The following is a 19,118-nucleotide window of genomic DNA, read 5'->3' as shown; positions in this document are numbered from 1 at the left end:
AATGTAAACATTGTTTCCCTGAAGAAGAATAGAAGTAAGAAAATAATCTAGGAGGAATGGTGAAGCTCTGTCCAGGCTTGGATCCAGGTTATTAACATATCTGGTGGCAGGATTATACTGGAATATCAGGATACACAGTAACAGGTTCATGTACTGTTTAGAACAGTCAGAATAACATATCCTGAATTAAACAAAGTAAGTACATTACAATATGTTCTTAAAGTGATTCCTATCACAGAAGGAAACAACGAACAAAGGTAATCATAAAACAATCACATCTATAAACTGGCAATAGTTGTATTTTGTGGAATTTTACACAGAAAATTGGCGGCTGTAACCACCCTGCCTCTTTTATTCTTCATATAAATATAAAGTATAAAATATATGAATTTAGGTTAGGTTATATTGGATACATGGCTTGAGCCTCTTTCAAGAGTTAGGCATAGCAAAAAAGTCCAATTAAAAAAATATACATACATATTACATATAAATAATGGGGTCAGTGCTGTACGGTCACTTTAAGGGTAAGCACCAGAAACATATAATTATAAATTCTATTAAAAACTTACCTTAAGCATTTGAGTAGACAGATTGACATAACTAAAGATCCACCAGTAAGACCAAACAGAGATGAAAATATTGTTTTATCCTAAGAAAATAAACTCTTTCATACTTCCTTAAAAAGCATATCATATTTCTCATTGTTCTTCTTTTCAACTGGCATTTAACCCTTTTGCTTTTGTGAAATTAAATTTTGCGAAATAATTCACTTGCTATTACGCTATCTATAATACAAAGTAGCTTGATGTCTGTCCGTCTGTCTGTCCCTTAAGATCTCGGTAACCACTGAACCGATTGGATTCTACTCTTCAGGGTATATACCTACTGGTCCTGTGGTGGTTTTAGGCTATTTTCTTGGGGGGTGGGACACCCCCAACCCCCCCAAAAAACATAAAAATCCCCCCCCCTATTTTTTTTTTTTTTTTTTTTTTTTTTTTGCAGAAGATTTCCTAGGTCCTTTGTATTTTTTTTGCAGAAGATTTCCTAGGTCCTTTATTTTTTTTTGCAGAAGATTTCCTAGGTCCTTTATTTTTTTTTTGCAGAAGATTTCCTTGGTCATTTTACGAATTTCACCTAAATTTTTTTTTGATCACCTCTTGGGGCAAAGCCCCTAGAGGCTAGGGGCGAAGCCGATTTTAATAACTTATGGATAAGAAATAGCACAAGAACAACAAGAGTTCTTAGAAATAATCAACAGTACAATGTTCCATTTGTTAGACTTGAGACATTTAAAAAATTCCCTTACTCTGATCTACCAAAGTTATGGAATGAAATCATTATTCCTAACACTAATCCTAATCCTGAAAATGATAATAATAATGACGAGGTTATATATACTTTTAGCAGTTATGTCAAGAAAAAATTTTGTATGAAACTTAAAGATTTTTTGTTAGAAAAACTTAATTTTATTTGTAATAGAGAAAACTGTTCTGAGTGCATAAAAAGGTCCTAAAAACAACCTCATTAACATTACATTTTTAATTTTAATGAAAAAGAACTATAATAAAGCATACAATTTATGAAAAAAAATGCAGAAGTGTATATTCAAAACAAGATTCATTTCGCCCTGCTGACAAAAATATTCCCTTCTATTTTCCCCCTATATCTTTGGTGTTTTTGGTCCTATTTTCAATTTTTTTCTGGATAATAGAATCAGAAGATGTTTGCAGTACACTTTCATTCACCCCCCCCCCCAGGCTGAATATACACTCCAGAAAAAATGTATAATACCTGATAGACTGCACTGAGAAAGATAGCAGGATACACAACAGATTTTTCCAAGGTAACTGCCCAGATTAGGAATTTCTCCCACCACATGACAACCGCGGGTTTGTGGACCTTAAATTTACAAGGGATGTTGAGGTACAAGACAATGGATGATAATACAAATTAAATATATACTAACAAAATTTCTTCTTTTGTAGATTTAAAGCGTTTAGGGAAGTTTGAATACTAAAGTCCCCAAAGTTTTTAAGCCAATAAATGTAATATCATTGAATATAAAATATTGTGTCGTCAATTTAGGTTGCTAAAATGGACATCACTTATTGATCGGTTCATGGAGCAAATGGAGTGAATATGGGGGGGGGGGAGGGGTCGTCATTTTAGCCAGCTACAAGTTTTACTCTCTAACTGGTGTAAGATGCAAATAATAATAAATCTTTTGTAAAATCGTGTTTATAAAACTTTGGGTACCAGTACATACAATTTAGTCAAATGTTCCATCCCCTCAGCTAATTACTCGTAGAAATAGGTTTGAAGCCCCTTCCCTCTAAAAATAATATTTCATAATTCATGCCATCGACCCTAATTGTTTTTCAAGAAGCTCTTTAGAGTCAGTAAAAAAATGACGTCATACAATACAAATGACATAGATAGGCCAATACACAGACTATTTACCAATGGCAGACCAGTACACATTTTAATTGACCAATAGTTGGCCAGTATGACGTCATTTTTTATAGGCACTACAAAGCTTCGTTTAAAAAAATAAGTTTACCTCAAATTGACCATGCTCATGGGATTTCAGTACAGGGGCTGCTATACATTTCCAGGGATATTCTTTTCTCATCTGTTTGAGTTCAGTACATTAATATCAACATTCTTACAAACATAAACAAGGGTAATTTAGTTGGAACATTTTTTTCTTAGAATAGAAAATTCAAATTAACTTTCATGTACATACACCTAATAGTGTTGAAAAATTTATGGTGTTAAATTTCAGTAACCTTTTATCTCATAAAAATATGAAATATAATTTGAAACTCAATCTTAAAATAAATTTCTTATCATATTAGAGATGTTTTACTTTTCAAATAAGATCCACCAAAATTAAAATAGACAACAATTTTGTTAAGAATGGAACACTAAAATCCTAATTTATTGATTTACTTTAGTTTTCTAAGTTAAGCATGAAATGTGTTAAAAGACTGTAACAGACCAATCTTTAAAGGTAGCATAAAAACAGGGAAGACAACATCAACATAGCGAAGCACAAAAATCATGCATGGACATCCGGACCAAGAAAATTATAGAGTAGATATACAGTGTTCATTTAAAAGTTGAGTGGGGATAGAAAGAAAGAGAAATAAGGGAGGGGGGGGGGGGGGGTTAATGCAACCATCTCGTAATCAATGATTAAATGGCACTTAGAATTCGAATTTCGATCTGAAATTTTTCAAGAGTAATCCTTGGTAGGTCTATTTTCCCTAAATCGAACAAAAAGTTGGAGAAGTAACGGCTGGCGGCTCAGCCGTTTTTTGCCTATTTCAAGGCATATTCATCATTAATAACCTAGGAATCAACTTTTTAAAACATATTATGGTTTTAATTAATGTTAAATGATAGCAATAACCATTTTTTAAAGGGGGGAGGCGGATGTGCCACTTTTTGAAACCAAAAGTAAAACGTGCATGATCTCAGCCTATAAACGAGTTACCTACAGCTCTAAAATTCTAAATTTTCACTTGACACTCGTAAGATTTTACACTTGTTTTTTTTAATATTGACATGTTTGAAATATTACAAGTGTCACGTAAAAATATAAGGGAAATTTTTATGAGAAAAAAAGTTTATCTCAGATGATTAAGAACTGTCTAATTTGGCGAAAATAGGCAAAAAAAATTTCGGCGGGAAACGGCTGAGATCATGCACGTTTTACTTTTGAATTCAAAAGGTGGCACATCTGCCTCCCCCCTTTCTAGTACCAACAACTACCGGCTAGGTTTTTGAGCGACAAAAAATATTATGTGGAGATAGGTTTCGTGACTAATTTGCTCTTAAGATAGCCGAAAATGGCAAAACGGCTGAGCCGCCAGCCGTAAGCCGTTACTTTTTCAACTTTTTTTCGATTTAGGGAAATAGACCTAACAAGGATTTTTCATGCAAAATTTCAGATCAAAATTCGAATTCTAAGGGCCATTTAATTATTGATTACGAGATGGTTGCATTAAAAACCCCCCCTTACCACGAAAACTTTACATATCAAAATCATAACATGTCTTTTGCAGCATAATAGACAGACTGACAGACCATGTAATTTGTATAATGGATAGGTAAACTTTCGTGAAAACTAAGCAGTCTATCTTATATAGTAGACCAGAAAATCACTTATCGCACCAACTAGACTGACGGACAGAGCTTTTAGTATACTGCACATTTATTAACTTGATAATTATTATACAAACGGCTTTACCCCTAGAAGCCTCTAGGAGCAATTAAGGGAAAGGAGAATTCGGGAATGTCGATCCCCACTTTTAAACAGAACTTTTTTTTTCTTGGGGGATGGGGGGAGATTTTTGATGGGGGCAATTTCTCTTAGGGATGGTGGAGGTTCAATCCCCCAAAATAGTCAACATAAACCATCTCTGGAAGTTGACATACAATATCATGACACTTCACTGTAAAGGAGAACCATATCGGTCTAGCGGTTAGCGAGATTTACTTTTATATAAGAATATGGAATCTCATTTGTGATATTAATTTCCTGAGGGAGAGCGTAATGAAGGATAAATCCAGTAAACAATGCTGTTATCCATAGCACCATATCAATGTAGGGATAACCCTGAAATTAATAATATAATAACAAGGACAAACACAAGCTACATAGGATAGAATAAGAAATACCTAGTTACTGATATGACGACTATCATAATATAATATTTCAATAAAGTTTGACTACTTACTACTAATTAAAATGTAGGTAATATTATATTACGTTTTTTAAGGGGCTCGGCAATATTTATCGCCCGCTTTAAGCAAACTGCAGCAGCCCTTTTCTGCAATCAGCAACAGCCATCGGGTCAAGAAGAGCTGGCAAAACTTAAATATATACGAGACTGCAAGTGCAAGCCTAAGTGAGACACAAAGCTATTGACGAAAAATTGATAGAAAATTTGCCCTTTGCAATTCATATTAACCAGTCTTCTTACATTCCATAGCTTTTTTAAACAGCAGCAGTTGTTTTGTTACAACAGTTCGTCTCCGAGTCGCGTGTTTCAAACATTTTTAAATTAATCAACTAAAGAGTATCTGACCTGTTGGAAGACATCTGACTGTACAACAAGAAACACCAAGATTGATATGAGAATTATCATGATGAAGTCATTTGTCAACCTCTTGTTAACTGTGTCTCGCAATTTCTTTGGCAGCGGGTCCTGTTTCATTTATTTGCTTTATTAAATAACTAGCGGATGCGGCCCAAGCATCCAGTGTTTATATATTCGACGGGATATGGAAGGGCAGAAAAATAAGCAAAAACCATCTTAGGACATATAATAAACTTCACTGTAAAGGGAAACCATATCGGTTCAGCGGTTAGCGAGATCCTTCGCTCCAGAAAAAAGGCTTCTACTTTATATAATAGTATAAGAATCTAAAAAATAAAATGTTAGATATGAATATCAAGTAAGTAGCAATTAAACACGATTTTAAAATTGTACCTAAAAGCTTTTATACAACAATTTTTCAGTATGGCTTCTAAACCGACTAATATCTGCAAGATTAGAACCGGTTCGAAGCCATACTGAAAAATCATGTATCGTATTATATCCAGTTTTCTACGAATATAAAAATGTACGATCATAATATCAAATCCGTTAAATAGCCCATGCCTTCAGCATATCGAGGATAACAAAACTGGTTTTGATGTTATAATTGTACATTTTTTGTATCCGTGGAAAGCTGTTTATAAAACTATGCAATAAATAACCATTTTTAAATAAAGCATTCCTGTGGGGTAGAAACATTTTCTTCTTCAGTTGGAGATGTAGCAGTAGCTTTATTCGGGTCCTCTGTACCTTAATATATTAAAAGTTATTCATCGCATAGTATTACAAACGCAAATATCTATAATACAAAGTAGAACGATGTCTGTCCGTCTGTCCGTCTGACCGTCTGTCCGTCTGTCTGTCTGTCCCTTAAGATCTCGGTAACCACTGAACCGATCGGATTCTACTCTTCAGTGAATATACCTACTGGTCCTGTGGTGGTTTTAGGCTATTTTCTTGGGGGGTGGGACACCCCCAACCCCCCCAAAAATAAAAAAAATCCAAACCCCCAAATTTTTTTTTTACATTTTTTGTAAAATCTCAGTAACTGCTGATCAAATTGGGCTCTACCCTTCTAGGAATTTACCTACTGGTCCTCTGGTGGTTTTAAGCTATTTTCTTGGGGTGTGGGACACCCAAACCCCCCAAAAAATAAAAAAATCCCCACTTCCAAAATTTTTATTTTTTTATTTTTTTAAAACAAAAACCAGTAATTGGGGTTGGGGAACCCCACTGCAACATGGGGCGAAGCCCCCATGAATCCCCCCCCCCCCAAAAAAAAAATCAAAATATTTTTTTTTTAGTTTTAATTTTTGTGTATGCGAACAACCTAGGTCTAATTTTTACGAATTGAAATTTTTGTGTATACGGCAAACAACCTGGGTTTAATTTGTACAAATTAAAATTTTTGTGCATAAAGCGCACAACCTGGGTTTAATTTTACCACAGAATAATTAAACAAAGAATTTTGAATATTTCTATTAAGGAGGGTTGACTTCCCAAAACTATATAGGGCGAAGCCCCTAGAGGCTAAGCGAAGCCGCTAGTTGAAATAAAAAGAGGGAGGTCATTTTCTAGTAAATCCCGTAAAGGTGTGTGTTATAATAAAGATTGACCAAAATATAGTTGAAAAACAAGTTAGTTTTTTGATAATGAAAGTTTAATTTACAGAAAAAAATGTTCTAAAATGTAGTTGTTTGCTGTAGTGAAATTGAAATGAAACAATGCACATTGAAACCTTCTACTTCAAAGCAAACAAACATGAAATTCCACAAACATAAAACTAAATTTTGTCACCTTGAATAAATCAACCTGTAAAGAATGGCTTCTTCCTTTGTTTAGTGGTATAGATTGTTCTTAACCTTTACCTTGTACCTATAGGAAACATTATTATTATAATTATATTTTTTAAAATTTTTGTCAGTTTGAGCCAAACAAAGCGTTTGATAGAAATTTCGTATTTTTTAAAGATATTCAAGGTACTGTTATAAAAAAAAAATTTCCCTATTGTTCTATTCAATAGGGAATACAAATATATAGAGCACCTTATCGTTCTACTACTATTTTTAGGCCTTATAACACACACTTTTACGGGATTTACTAGAAAATGACCTCCCTCTTATAAGATTAGGTAACAATCGTTTTGTTAGCCCCGAGGGATCAAAGGCCCGGACTTACAAAACTGGTATTGATTTCATTATTTCTTTTTTACTACCTATTTGTGAAAAATTGTCTGCAAAAGATATTTTTCGTGTTTTTTCAGTAGGGCAAAGGTATGATTCTAATCCATCAGTTTCAAAATGACTTTTTTCTGGTTTATATTCATTGCCTTAATGTACATTAGACTCAAGAAAAACCTTTGATGGATTTATCATTTTATTAGAAATAAAAGTTTTTCATTCAAATATTAAAAAAAATATGAAGTGGGTAACAACAAGAGTGAAAATTAAGGGGGGGGGCACATCTGACACTTTTGCGTAAACAGGGATTATAGGCTTTGTCTTAGGAGTTATAGGATAGGTTATTTGGGGAAAAAGTTTAGTTTTTGGGTGTATTTTCCTTATATTTAAAAAAAATTTTGATAGGTCTCCAGGTTCAGGTGCTGCAGGCTGGAAGGTCACTTCTGGACAGGTATAAATGAAAAAAAAATTTTGTTTGAAGAGTTAGAGATCAACTTATTAAACCAAATATGCATCTTTTGGGATGTTATGAGCATGTATACAGAAAAAATAAAAATCAGCCTCCAGGTTCAGGTCCTGCAGGCCTCCAGGTGAATTCTGGACAGGTAAAAACTGAAAATTTTAAATTTTATAGTTAGAACAAAACTTATTTTACAAAAGTTGCTACTTTATGGATGGTATGAACTAATTTGAAGAAAAATTTGAAATCGGACTCCAGGTACAGGTACTGCAGGCCTCCAGGTGGATCCTGGACAGGTAAAAACTAAAAATTTTCACTTTTAAAGTTAGAGCATAACTTATTTAACAAAAGTTGCTACTTTTTGAATAGTATTAACCAATTTGAAGAAAAATTTGAAATCGGGCTCCAGGTACAGGTACTGCAGGCCTCCAGGTAAATTCTGGACAGGTAAAAACTGAAATTTTTTACTATTGAAGTTAGAACAAAACTTATTGAACAAAAGTTGCTTCTTTATGGATGGTATTAACCAATTTGAAGAAAAATTTGAAATCGGGCTCCAGGTACAGGTACTGCAGGCCTCCAGGTAAATTCTGGACAGGTTAAAACTTAAATTTTTACTTTTGAAGTTAGAACAAAACTTGTTGAACAAAAGTTGCTACTTTTTGGATTGTATTAACCAATTTGAAGAAAAATTTGAAATCGGGGTCCAGGTACAGGTACTGCAGGCCTCCAGGTAAATTCTGGACAGGTAAAAACTGAAATTTTTTACTTTTGAAGTTAGAACAAAACTTATTGAACAAAAGTTGCTACTTTATGGATGGTATTAACATATTTGAAGAAAAATTTGAAATCTGGCTCCAGGATCAGGTACTGCAGGCCTCCAGGTGGATCCTGGACAGGTAAAAACTAAAAATTTTTACTTTTATAGTTGGAACAAAACTTATTTAGCAAAAGTTGCTACTTTATGGATAGTATTAACTCATTTGAAGATAAATTTGAAATCGGGCTCCAGGTTCAGGTACTGCAGGCCTCCAGGTGGATCCTGGACAGGTAAAAACTAAAAATTTTAACTTTTTAAGTTAGAGCATAACTTCTTTAGCAAAAGTTGCTACTTTATGGATAGTATTAAGTTATTAACTCTTTTAAAAAAAAATCTGATTTTGGGCTCCAGCTTCAGGTACTGCAGGCCTCCAGGTGGATCCTAGATAGGTAAAAACTAAAAATTTTCACTTTTAAAGTTAGAGCATAACTTATTTAACAAAAGTTGCTACTTTTTGGATAGTATTGACCAATTTGAAGATAAATTTGAAATTGGGCTCCAGGATCAGGTACTGCAGGTCTCCAGGGGAATTCTGGACATGTAAAAATTAAAATATTTAACTAAAGAGTTAGAACTATATCTATTTAACTAATACAAAGAAAAATTTGAAATCGGGGTCAAGGTTCAATTTAAATCCAACCATTTTGTTACATTTTGAATTATATCTGCAAAAAAAAATATTAAGCATTGACTAGAATATATATAAAAAAACGTAATGTCAACAGGTCAGTCACTAAAGGAAGTTTGTGCAGAAACATGTGGTTTTATTGGCAATTCAATCTGACAATGAATAGATGATGTCTAACTTGTATCTTAGTTCTAATTGTCTATTTTAACAAAATTTGTTTGGTTTGTTTGTTACTTTTAAGTTAATTTTGTCAGAAAGTTTTCATATCCCTTTTTTTATACTTGATAGTTGAAGAAAGCCTGCAGGAAATATGCCGCTCTAATTGCTGAAAGACTGCCACAATAAGGCTTAATACCCCAAATTTGAAGCCTGCAGCTTCAATAACTTTTTTGTATCAAATTGAGGGTATTGTGTTGGATTTTGGTTGGATTTTTACCGCAGTTAGAGCAGTGTATTTCCTGCAGGCTTCCTTTAGTGACTGACCTGTTGACAGTACGTTTTTTTTTATATATATTCCAGTCAATGCTTAATATTTTTTTTGCAGATATAATTCAAAATGTAACAAAATGGTTGGATTTAACTTGAACCTTGAGCCCGATTTCAAATTTTTCTTTGTATTAGTTAAAAAGATATAGTTCTAACTCTTTAGTTAAATATTTTATTTTTTACATGTCCAGAATTCCCCTGGAGACCTGCAGTACCTGATCCTGGAGCCCAATTTCAAATTTATCTTCAAATTGGTCAATACTATCCAAAAAGTAGCAACTTTTGTTAAATAAGTTATGCTCTAACTTTAAAAGTGAAAATTTTTAGTTTTTACCTATCCAGGATCCACCTGGAGGCCTGCAGTACCTGAAGCTGGAGCCCGATTTCAGATTTTTCTTTAAATGAGTTAATACTATCCATAAAGTAGCAACTTTTGATAAATAAGTTATGCTCTAACTTAAAAAGTTAAAATTTTTAGTTTTTACCTGTCCAGGATCCACCTGGAGGCCTGCAGTACCTGATCCTGGAGCCCGATATCAAATTTTTCTTCAAATATGTTAATACTATCCATAAAGTAGCAACTTTTGCTAAAGAAGTTATGCTCTAACTTAAAAAGTTAAAATTTTTAGTTTTTACCTGTCCAGGATCCACCTGGAGGCCTGCAGTACCTGAACCTGGAGCCCGATTTCAAATTTTTCTTCAAATTAGTTCATATCATACATAAAGTAGCAACTTTTGTAAAATAAGTTTTGTTCTAACTATAAAATTAGAATTTTTCAATTTTTACCTGTCCAGAATTTACCTGGAAGCCTGCAGTACCTGATCCTGGAGCCCGATTTCAAATTTTTCTTCAAATATGTTAATACCATTCATAAAGTAGCAACTTTTGTTAAATAAGTTTTGTTCTAACTTCAAAAGTAAAAAATTTCAGTTTTTACCTGTCCAGAATTTACCTGGAGGCCTGCAGTACCTGTACCTGGAGCCCGATTTCAAATTTTTCTTCAAATTAGTTCATACCATCCATAAAGTAGCAACTTTTGTAAAATAAGTTTTGTTCTAACTATAAAATTTAAAATTTTCAGTTTTTACCTGTCCAGAATTCACCTGGAGGCCTGCAGGACCTGAACCTGGAGGCTGATTTTTATTTTTTCTTCATATATGCTCATAACATCCCAAAAGATGCATATTTGGTTTAATAAGTTGATCTCTAACTCTTCAAACAATTTTTTTTTCATTTATACCTGTCCAGAAGTGACCTTCCAGCCTGCAGCACCTGAACCTGGAGACCTATCAAATTTTTTTTTAAATATAAGGAAAATACACCCAAAAACTAAACTTTTTCCCCAAATAACCTATCCTATAACTCCTAAGACAAAGCCTATAATCCCTGTTTACGCAAAAGTGTCAGATGTGCCCCCCCCCTTGCTTTTCTATGCGGCAAATTAAATATTAGGTACAATATGGAAACAGTCATATCCCGGGCTTTTGGTTTTTAATACACATCAGTAACATAAACAATGTGTATCCTTATAATAAAGTAACAGGATGTTTGTGTGTCTGTGTGTTTGTGTGTTTGTACCGAAGGATCTCGCTAACCGCTGAACCGATCGGGTTCTCCTTAACAGGGTAGATTCTCATATGTCCCGGGAAGGTTTATAACTATTTTGGGGGAGGGTACCACCACCCTCCCTAGAGAAATTAATTTTTTTTTAAATTTCTCAATTTTAGAAAGAGAGTTCAACGAAAAACAAACATCAAACGTAATTTTTTTTTACTTTTTCTTTTAAAATCTAAAATAAGAAATTGAATTATTAAATTCGACTCTCTCCTCCTCAAGTGCCCCTAGAGGCCTCTAGGGGCGTAGCCGCTAGTAATAATCATAATGCTGTAGGTAAAATATTTGTTGTAGTTGATATTACGGGTTTCAATCTAACATTGAAAAGTAAACCCGCGACATTAGCGTAATAGGTAACATGTCGGCTTTTTGTCAGGGAGGTGTCAGGTTCGAGTCTGGAGCACAATGAGTCATACTAAAGAAGACTTTAAAAAGGTGCGTGACATCAATGGTAAGAGTAGGGGGTATGCCCTGGCCCATAACCATTCACAACTTATTACCATGCACAGTTAGGACTTCCAGGCAAATGTCTTGCAATCCAAGGAATGGTTGCCTATCGGGCGAATGGACGAATTACACCGCAATTAAGAGACTAGGAGTATGTTTCAAGGTGAGTGGCAAACCCCCTAGAGGTCATCCTCAACATTTCAAAGTATACCTGTAGCTGTGGTGCCATTATTAGAACTGTTTCCACCATTATTTTCCTCCCCCTCCTCATGTATAATTGCCAGGAAGTGTCTCTTCACAATGGACAGCAGCACGGTAGGGTCCCCAGAGGCGCGAGATAGGTGGTACGCCATTGATACTGCCAAAGCACAGAAGATAGAAAACAAAACCTATAAAAAAGATAAGTTTTTATTGATTTTTTTGCCCGAGCTGTAACCAACAAGTGAATTACCTTTTCTTGATTTTGGGGGTCAACAATTTGGACTTTTTTATCTGACCTGCATATATTATTTTAGATTATTGGCAAGACCTTAATCCTGAGCTGTTTATTACACTAATCCCCAAAGTTAACGTTTTCTTGTTCGTTGGCTTAACAACATTGGGAATTTTGATTGGTTGGTTCATTTAGTTTTAACAACTCATTCTAATCTACAGAAGAGGTAAATTAACTTTGTTTATCATCATTGGGGATGTACGTCAATTTATCTTCCATTGTCTAGCCCCTTTAGATCCCTGCTAAACACTTCTCTTCATCTTTAAATCATCAATTGTCCTTATTTGTTTTTGCTGCGCTACTTTTGGAAACATTTATCCTTGTAAATTGGCAATTAAATCGAAACAAAGACAACAAGCCCAGGGATCTAAAAGGATAAGACAATGGCCGATAAATTGACGTTCCCAACAATGATACACACAATTACCTCTTCTGTAGAATACCTGAAACGTTTGGACAATCAACTTAGTAGACCAACCAATCAAAATTCAATATAAGACTTCAAAGTTTGCAAGTCAACGAATAAAAAAAATGTTACTAAAAACTTTGGGGACTTGTGTAAAAAACAGCCCAATGTCTCCTTCTTCTCTGGAACTAACCTGTTGTGCATGGGCAGAATGGGCACCTTCAGTAAGCCCCCCATAGGCAAAACCTACCAGCACCAAACTTGCAAGGGCAGACCTAAATACATTTTTTCATCAGAAAAAATAAGCAAAAAAAATTATGCCTGGTTAAAATGTGATCTAGATACTATAGTTACAAATTTGGTAGCTGTGTTTGTTTTGTAATGTAGAAAAATTGTGAAAATCTAATAAAATTGAGTTTCGCTAAGAAAAGATAAGTTAACTATTGCTATTTTAACATTTTTATTAGTTTGATATCGATTTACCACTTATGAACGTAATAATTTTTATGGAAAACTTCAATATTTTGAGATATTCTCTCAAACCCTGATGAAATTTTTCTCCCAGCTGGTTAATATAATAAAAACCCCTCCTAGGCTCCCCCCCCTTAAGATTTTATAACATTCCTTCCCCCGTTGGAGGAACGTATTAACCAATATCAGAGGACTAAATTAGCAAAAAAATTCCCGTCACAATATCCACGTATTCTATGTCCCATTATCATAATTGTCCTATTTTTTTATGGATGTTATGTTATTATAAAGAAAATGAATTATGTATAAATACCTGCCCACGCAGTAAAAGCTTGACTGTATACAGGTAGACGCATTGCCGCCAAATATTTGCATATCAACCTTAATAATTAACATTTAATAACCACGCAGGGACAAGGGACCAGGATTATGACAAAAAAAATTCTAACCACTTCCCTTTAATTTCAACAAAAACAAGTTTTACGCCAAAAATCTAAATTTTCAGCAATTTCAAATGTAATTAATTTTCTCAATAAATAACAGCCCCTAGCCACAAGAGGTTGTAGGGGGTTTCAATCTTTAATCTCTCTACCACCCTCCAACTTGCTTCATAGCATATTCTTGGCCAATAATTCGGTAAACAAAGGACTGGACATGAACATACATACAAGAAAGCAAATAAGACATACATTCATCCAGATAATTTATCTGAAGGATAGGGTTCAATTCTCTGGGTCAATTACCTGTTCTAAAATAAACATGGCTGCCGTATTGATTTGTGGCAGAAGACCCAGGGTGAATATAAGCGGGAAGGCCAGTAGTATGATGTACATTGCATCCCTGGTCACCTCCAGGTGATAGGCGTTACCCCAGTCGATGTTGTATAAATGGATTGGCTTGATTTCACCCTGAAATAAATATGATTTATTTCTAGGTAACGATATCTCAAAAATAAAATTAACCAAAATAAAAAGAAAACTATTTGCACTTTAAAATAAGAGTTGAGATTATATTTTTTGATCACGTTTTTAAGTTATTTTGTACCTAATAAGAGTTATATAAGTACATAAAATCCACCCACATACACATCAAATTAAGAGAGGATTTACTTAAAGTACACAAACTTTATATGATCTTATATAAGATAACATATTAATTATTTTAGAAAATGTAAAATAAAATATTTACAGATTTTTCTTTTTTACTAGCGTCTGCGTCTCTAGCATATTATATAGGAATAGTGTCTTTTTATGGATCGAGTTCTTTATTATTTAATCAACGCATCGTATTGTAGACAGCTTTCCGCGGATATTAAGTGAGAAATTTTAAGATTAAAAGCAGTTATGTTAGACCCAAGGGGCAGGAGGTCCAGGCTAACAAAACTTGTATCGATTTTATGATTTTATTTCAAAACTCGCGGAAAATTGTCTTTGATATAATGTTATACATGATTTTTTAGCCTTTTAGTTAGTTCAAATCCCCCGGATATTAATCGGATTCGAAGCCATGCTCGAAAACAAATGCCTTTATCATTATATACCTACAGTTAGAAACTAAGATGTTACCAAATAAAACTAAAATATTGTTTACCTTTATAGAGTTGTCCAATATGAGAGCCAACGAACAAAATATGATGAAGTAAACAGGCCTAAATATAATAATCAAATTACATATTTTGCTAACTGAATTTAAAAAAAAATAAAAAAGCTATATAAAGATTTTGGTTATGGCATTTTTCTATCCAAATATCAAACATCCAGGAAAAAAACTATTAAGATTTACTAAAAAAAACCTTAAAGTGTTCCCCCAGCCCTTGTTTTTTTTACATTGTATAACAAGATATAGGTTACTAACGTAGGATGGATGATTATAGATTACGTTATATTTTTTGTCATTTTTTGTTAGTTCATTCCCAGGCCACGCACTGTTAGTGCACCTAGCAGAGGTTACGAATAGAGAATAAACTACACTACCCCACCCACCCATTATTTTCAATTAACTTTTTTAAAAAGGGACTTTGTGGGAGAAATCCAGCTATTTGTTGTCAAATTTATCCAACACTTCCATTTTACCTGGAATACACAGTAATAATATTGAAGCCATGAGTAGGGGAGCTGGCATCTGGCTGAACTGATTTTAACAAACTATACTGACTCGAACATAATACTACAATTTCAAAGTTTGGGTCAAAATAGTTAAAACGTTTACCAATAGGTGGTGGTATACTTTTTTTAAATTGTGTATATTATATTTTTGGTCGCAACTAATCAAAAGAACTAAGTCTAACTCTGTATCTGTTTTGTTGTAATGAATTTAATTTAGATCAATACTGTATTTTTTCATAAAAATGTGGTTTATTTGATAGGTGGAGCTCGTTAGGTACTGTCCTTTATTTTTAAAAGATTTTGAAATAAAGTAAAAAAATATTTTTCTCAAACTTTCCTAGACAGAAAAGTACCAACCAAAGATCCTTGCAGTAGCCACCTTGAATCACTAAATAAAAACAAAAATATTACAAGGCTAGTTTAATTCCTCTCAGTATTTATCTCCTAAAAAAAATAAAAAATTATAAAGCAGGTTTAATGTACAATACTAATATAGAAATGCTTAGTTCCAAGATTAAGTTTCCTACTACGAACATATGAAACTATGTAAAATGGCATTCTAATAAAAAATATCCTTATACTTAGCATCTCATTCTAAGTAAAGATTCTCACCCAAAGAACCAAGAACAGCTGTAGCAGTGGCCAGTATGACCGCCAGAATTGTGTGGATCACACTTGGATCCTGATCAAGGATATTCAACATCTGCAACCTGTCCAACCAAATCTTCATACCTTTCCGGAAACCTGCAAAAAAGTTAATATCCCTATTTGTAATATGAATGTTGAAACATAACGATATCGATAAGTAGGTAAGTAGTGAGAAATGACAACATTTATTATAAACAAAAATAGTATAGTATTGTTTTGTTTACAGCCATTCATAGATACCATTCATTTAAACCTAAGGAAAACTGTAACATTCATTAATAACTGTTTAACCCAAACAAATACCTGGCCCAAATGGTGGGGACCTTTTAGGTCTGCTAGCAAATTGCTTTCTGCTCTTTGGTAGCGACTTTACTGTATTTAAAGGCCCAATTAAAAGTCGGCAGAGAGTCCCCATCCCGTGGGGTTCAGTTATAAATAGCTATTATTATATTTTAAGATTTCATTAATAAATATGATATTATTTAGACTCTAAGTAATTCATGTCATGAAAAAATCGTGATAAATTAAATAAGTTTGCATACCTGGTAGCTTCAAAAGATGATATTTTTTAACTTTCGGGGTTGCCGAGTGCAAGCTGCCAAGGTTGCCAGAATTGGAGGTGAGGGCGCCACGTACACCTGTTCCTTCCTCGAGACGACGGGAGAGGATGGGTGAGATGTCCTGGAAGGGAAGCAGGTCAGGTACGTTGGTGTTGATGGCAGCGCCTAATAAAAATATAAATATGGACTAGGAACAATGGTAAAACAAATAGCAAATGTTTTTTTAAGTTGAAGAAAAGCTAAAACTCTTGGTCAATGTAAAAAATAAGAAAAAAATAACGGAAAAATCATCGTAATGTATGGTTTTATCAAAACAAAAAGCCATAGGTACAATACAAATACATCATTACGATACAAAATTTGTGTCTAAAATGGTCCGCTCTAAATATAAGCAACCAGTTTAACATTAAGCATTTTAAATTTGTTTAAGTCATGATAAGTACTAAACTAAACGCAGGAATCTTAGGGGATAAGACAATGAACGACAATTTTGTATACGTCCCAATGATGATTAACAAAATTACCCCTTCTGTAGATGAAAAATATTTGTTGGAAAGGTTGGACACATTTTGTAATAAGTACCCAAAGTTTTGTGCAAACGAACGTGGTTAATGTTATACATTTTTGGGTACCAGTGTATTTTACCAGTCCATTGACCCCTCCTTTCCTGATTAAACGTAATAATACCTGGTAGTCTATCAAGAAGATTTTCAGTGAAGAAAGAGAAAGGGTTGTGCCGCCTAAAGGCCTGAGCTGAGGCGTTCACATTATATCTTCCACTGTTACTTCCCTCCCTAAAAATACAAGGATGACAACATCATGATCTACACAAGCGAAGCTCTGTAACGGTAGGAAAAACGAACGTTAACTTTTGTAGTGTGTCATAACTGATTAAGCATAATATGGATGTATAAGTTTTGACAAAATTGCACATAAATTAGTTAAATAACTGTTAAAAACAGGATATAAAGGACATACTTCCATTTTTAGGACATAATTGTAGATATGCTTCGCTTATATATATATATATATATAAATATATATTGTAATTTGTTCTCCGATGAATTATTATTTCAAAAATCAGAAATATAGGATAATTACATCACATAAAAAGTTAAAAATCAACATGATTACATGAACTTACGACGAACATTACTGGTAACGATTAAAGAGTTACTACGATTTCTAAATCATACCTAACTGTTAGAGGAATCATAATGCAAAATTTGAAATTGATAAAAAAATTCTAATATGTCCTAATTACCCTTAAGAGCTAACCACGAACTAACCGTTTAGAATTATAGAAAAGCTTCGCCTAAAAATATATATTTAAAAGAAAATCTATATTATGCAAATCAATAATGCTCTCTTGTTTAAATAACCAAGAAGAACAATCATCAAAGGCCTCGAGAAAGTCTAACTAACGAAAAGTGGTTCATATGTTTTAAATTCAAGAAACCTTTACATTACAAAGACTCACGAATAAAAGACTTATAAAGCTTAAATAAAAGTATGGCGCTTCCGCTTATTTCCCATATTTGTCTATTTAATGTATAATTCATGTATGGAGATCTTAAATATATTACCTAGTGCTTTATGAACAAGCTTTTTAAAATGATAATGATATGGTGGGTAATTTATTTCCTGTGCAATTAGAGTACGCGCATATTTTTTTTAATGCATGACATTATTACAGGCCGACATGACAATTGGCATATTTGCCTCACGTGACCGTACTGATGACCGTATGATAATAAGATGCATATATTTGTAAACTAAGTTAAATATTCTTAGCCTTACGTAATCACAATAAGATTAAGTTAGGGTACCAAAAATATATTTAAAAATATAAAAATTACCTGTTGCCACTTCCAGTAGACCAGAAATTATCGCTGTTGGAGTCTTGCGACCTCTGGCGGTCAACTGATGAAGGTCTAAACACCATCGCAGGACTGTCCAAGATTACAGTGAAACCTAATTTAAGTAACAATAATCAGAAACGTAAACAAAGCGATCGTTTAGTGTCCTCTCCTTTTAGATTCAGTGTAGAATATAGATTTTTTTCATAATAGCTTAATTGAATTTTACTTTTAAACATTTAAATAGAAAAATTACTTTAATAAATCGATACTTTCATGTACTCTGGTAAAAAGATGCTCGAAGCTGGCTAAAATAAAGATACCCCTTATCATCCCCTCCTACTGGATGAAAGAACTGACCAATAAATTATGTCCATATTAGCAAGCAAACTTGACGACAAACTTTCCCCTGTCAATATATCCCGTATATCCTATACCCATTCTTTTATATCATGGTTTTAATAATAATATATATTTGAAAAGAAAATATACCTGATTCTGAACTAGATCTGGAGTTGGTGGTATAATTTGGATTACTGGAATACCCGCCCGCAACACCAGACGTAGAACCTCCCTGAATTTCAAAGATAATAAAATCTGATATTTTAAATTGAAAGATATTAAACTCTTTAGGCTAAATATACTGTGTACCTATTGAGTTATAAAATCATAAAAATATTATTTAAAAAACACTGTATTGCGCTGTTTATTACACTTGTCCCCAAAGTTTTATAGTAATATCTTCTTATTCGTTGGCTTAGCAACTTGAGGACTTGTATTGAATTTCATTGCTCGGTGTCCAAACCTCTCAACCACTAATTATAATTTACAA

General features: G+C 33.5%; 1 protein-coding gene across 5 annotated transcripts in view; it reads right to left on the bottom strand.

Annotated features, from left to right (window-relative positions):
- LOC145326139 (uncharacterized) overlaps positions 1-19,118 on the bottom strand; it is a 69,424-nt gene that overhangs the window by 29,782 nt on the left and 20,524 nt on the right. For all 5 annotated transcript variants that reach the window (XR_013881764.1, XR_013881766.1, XR_013881767.1 and 2 more), the window contains exons 28-46: positions 18,779-18,860; positions 18,287-18,401; positions 17,115-17,221; positions 16,410-16,592; positions 15,832-15,963; positions 15,560-15,607; positions 15,187-15,283; positions 14,705-14,762; positions 13,858-14,022; positions 13,428-13,495; positions 12,837-12,918; positions 11,956-12,133; positions 5,795-5,858; positions 5,097-5,220; positions 4,550-4,624; positions 2,561-2,635; positions 1,792-1,899; positions 570-649; positions 21-181 (exon numbers count right to left, since the gene is read on the bottom strand). Coding sequence is in view for 1 of the 5 variants with exons in the window: in XM_080169263.1 (XP_080025389.1) it covers positions 21-181; positions 570-649; positions 1,792-1,899; positions 2,561-2,635; positions 4,550-4,624; positions 5,097-5,220; positions 5,795-5,858; positions 11,956-12,133; positions 12,837-12,918; positions 13,428-13,495; positions 13,858-14,022; positions 14,705-14,762; positions 15,187-15,283; positions 15,560-15,607; positions 15,832-15,963; positions 16,410-16,592; positions 17,115-17,221; positions 18,287-18,401; positions 18,779-18,860 (2,002 nt within the window). In the remaining 4 variants the exon portion in view is untranslated. The remainder of the gene's footprint in view (positions 1-20; positions 182-569; positions 650-1,791; positions 1,900-2,560; positions 2,636-4,549; positions 4,625-5,096; positions 5,221-5,794; positions 5,859-11,955; positions 12,134-12,836; positions 12,919-13,427; positions 13,496-13,857; positions 14,023-14,704; positions 14,763-15,186; positions 15,284-15,559; positions 15,608-15,831; positions 15,964-16,409; positions 16,593-17,114; positions 17,222-18,286; positions 18,402-18,778; positions 18,861-19,118) is intronic.

This window comes from Acartia tonsa, chromosome 8 (assembly GCF_053477335.1).
Source record: "Acartia tonsa isolate MP-2025a chromosome 8, ASM5347733v1, whole genome shotgun sequence".
Classification (NCBI taxonomy): domain Eukaryota; kingdom Metazoa; phylum Arthropoda; class Copepoda; order Calanoida; family Acartiidae; genus Acartia; species Acartia tonsa.
Note: the sequence above shows the minus strand (reverse complement) of the source record. Positions and strands in the feature narration are given on the sequence as shown.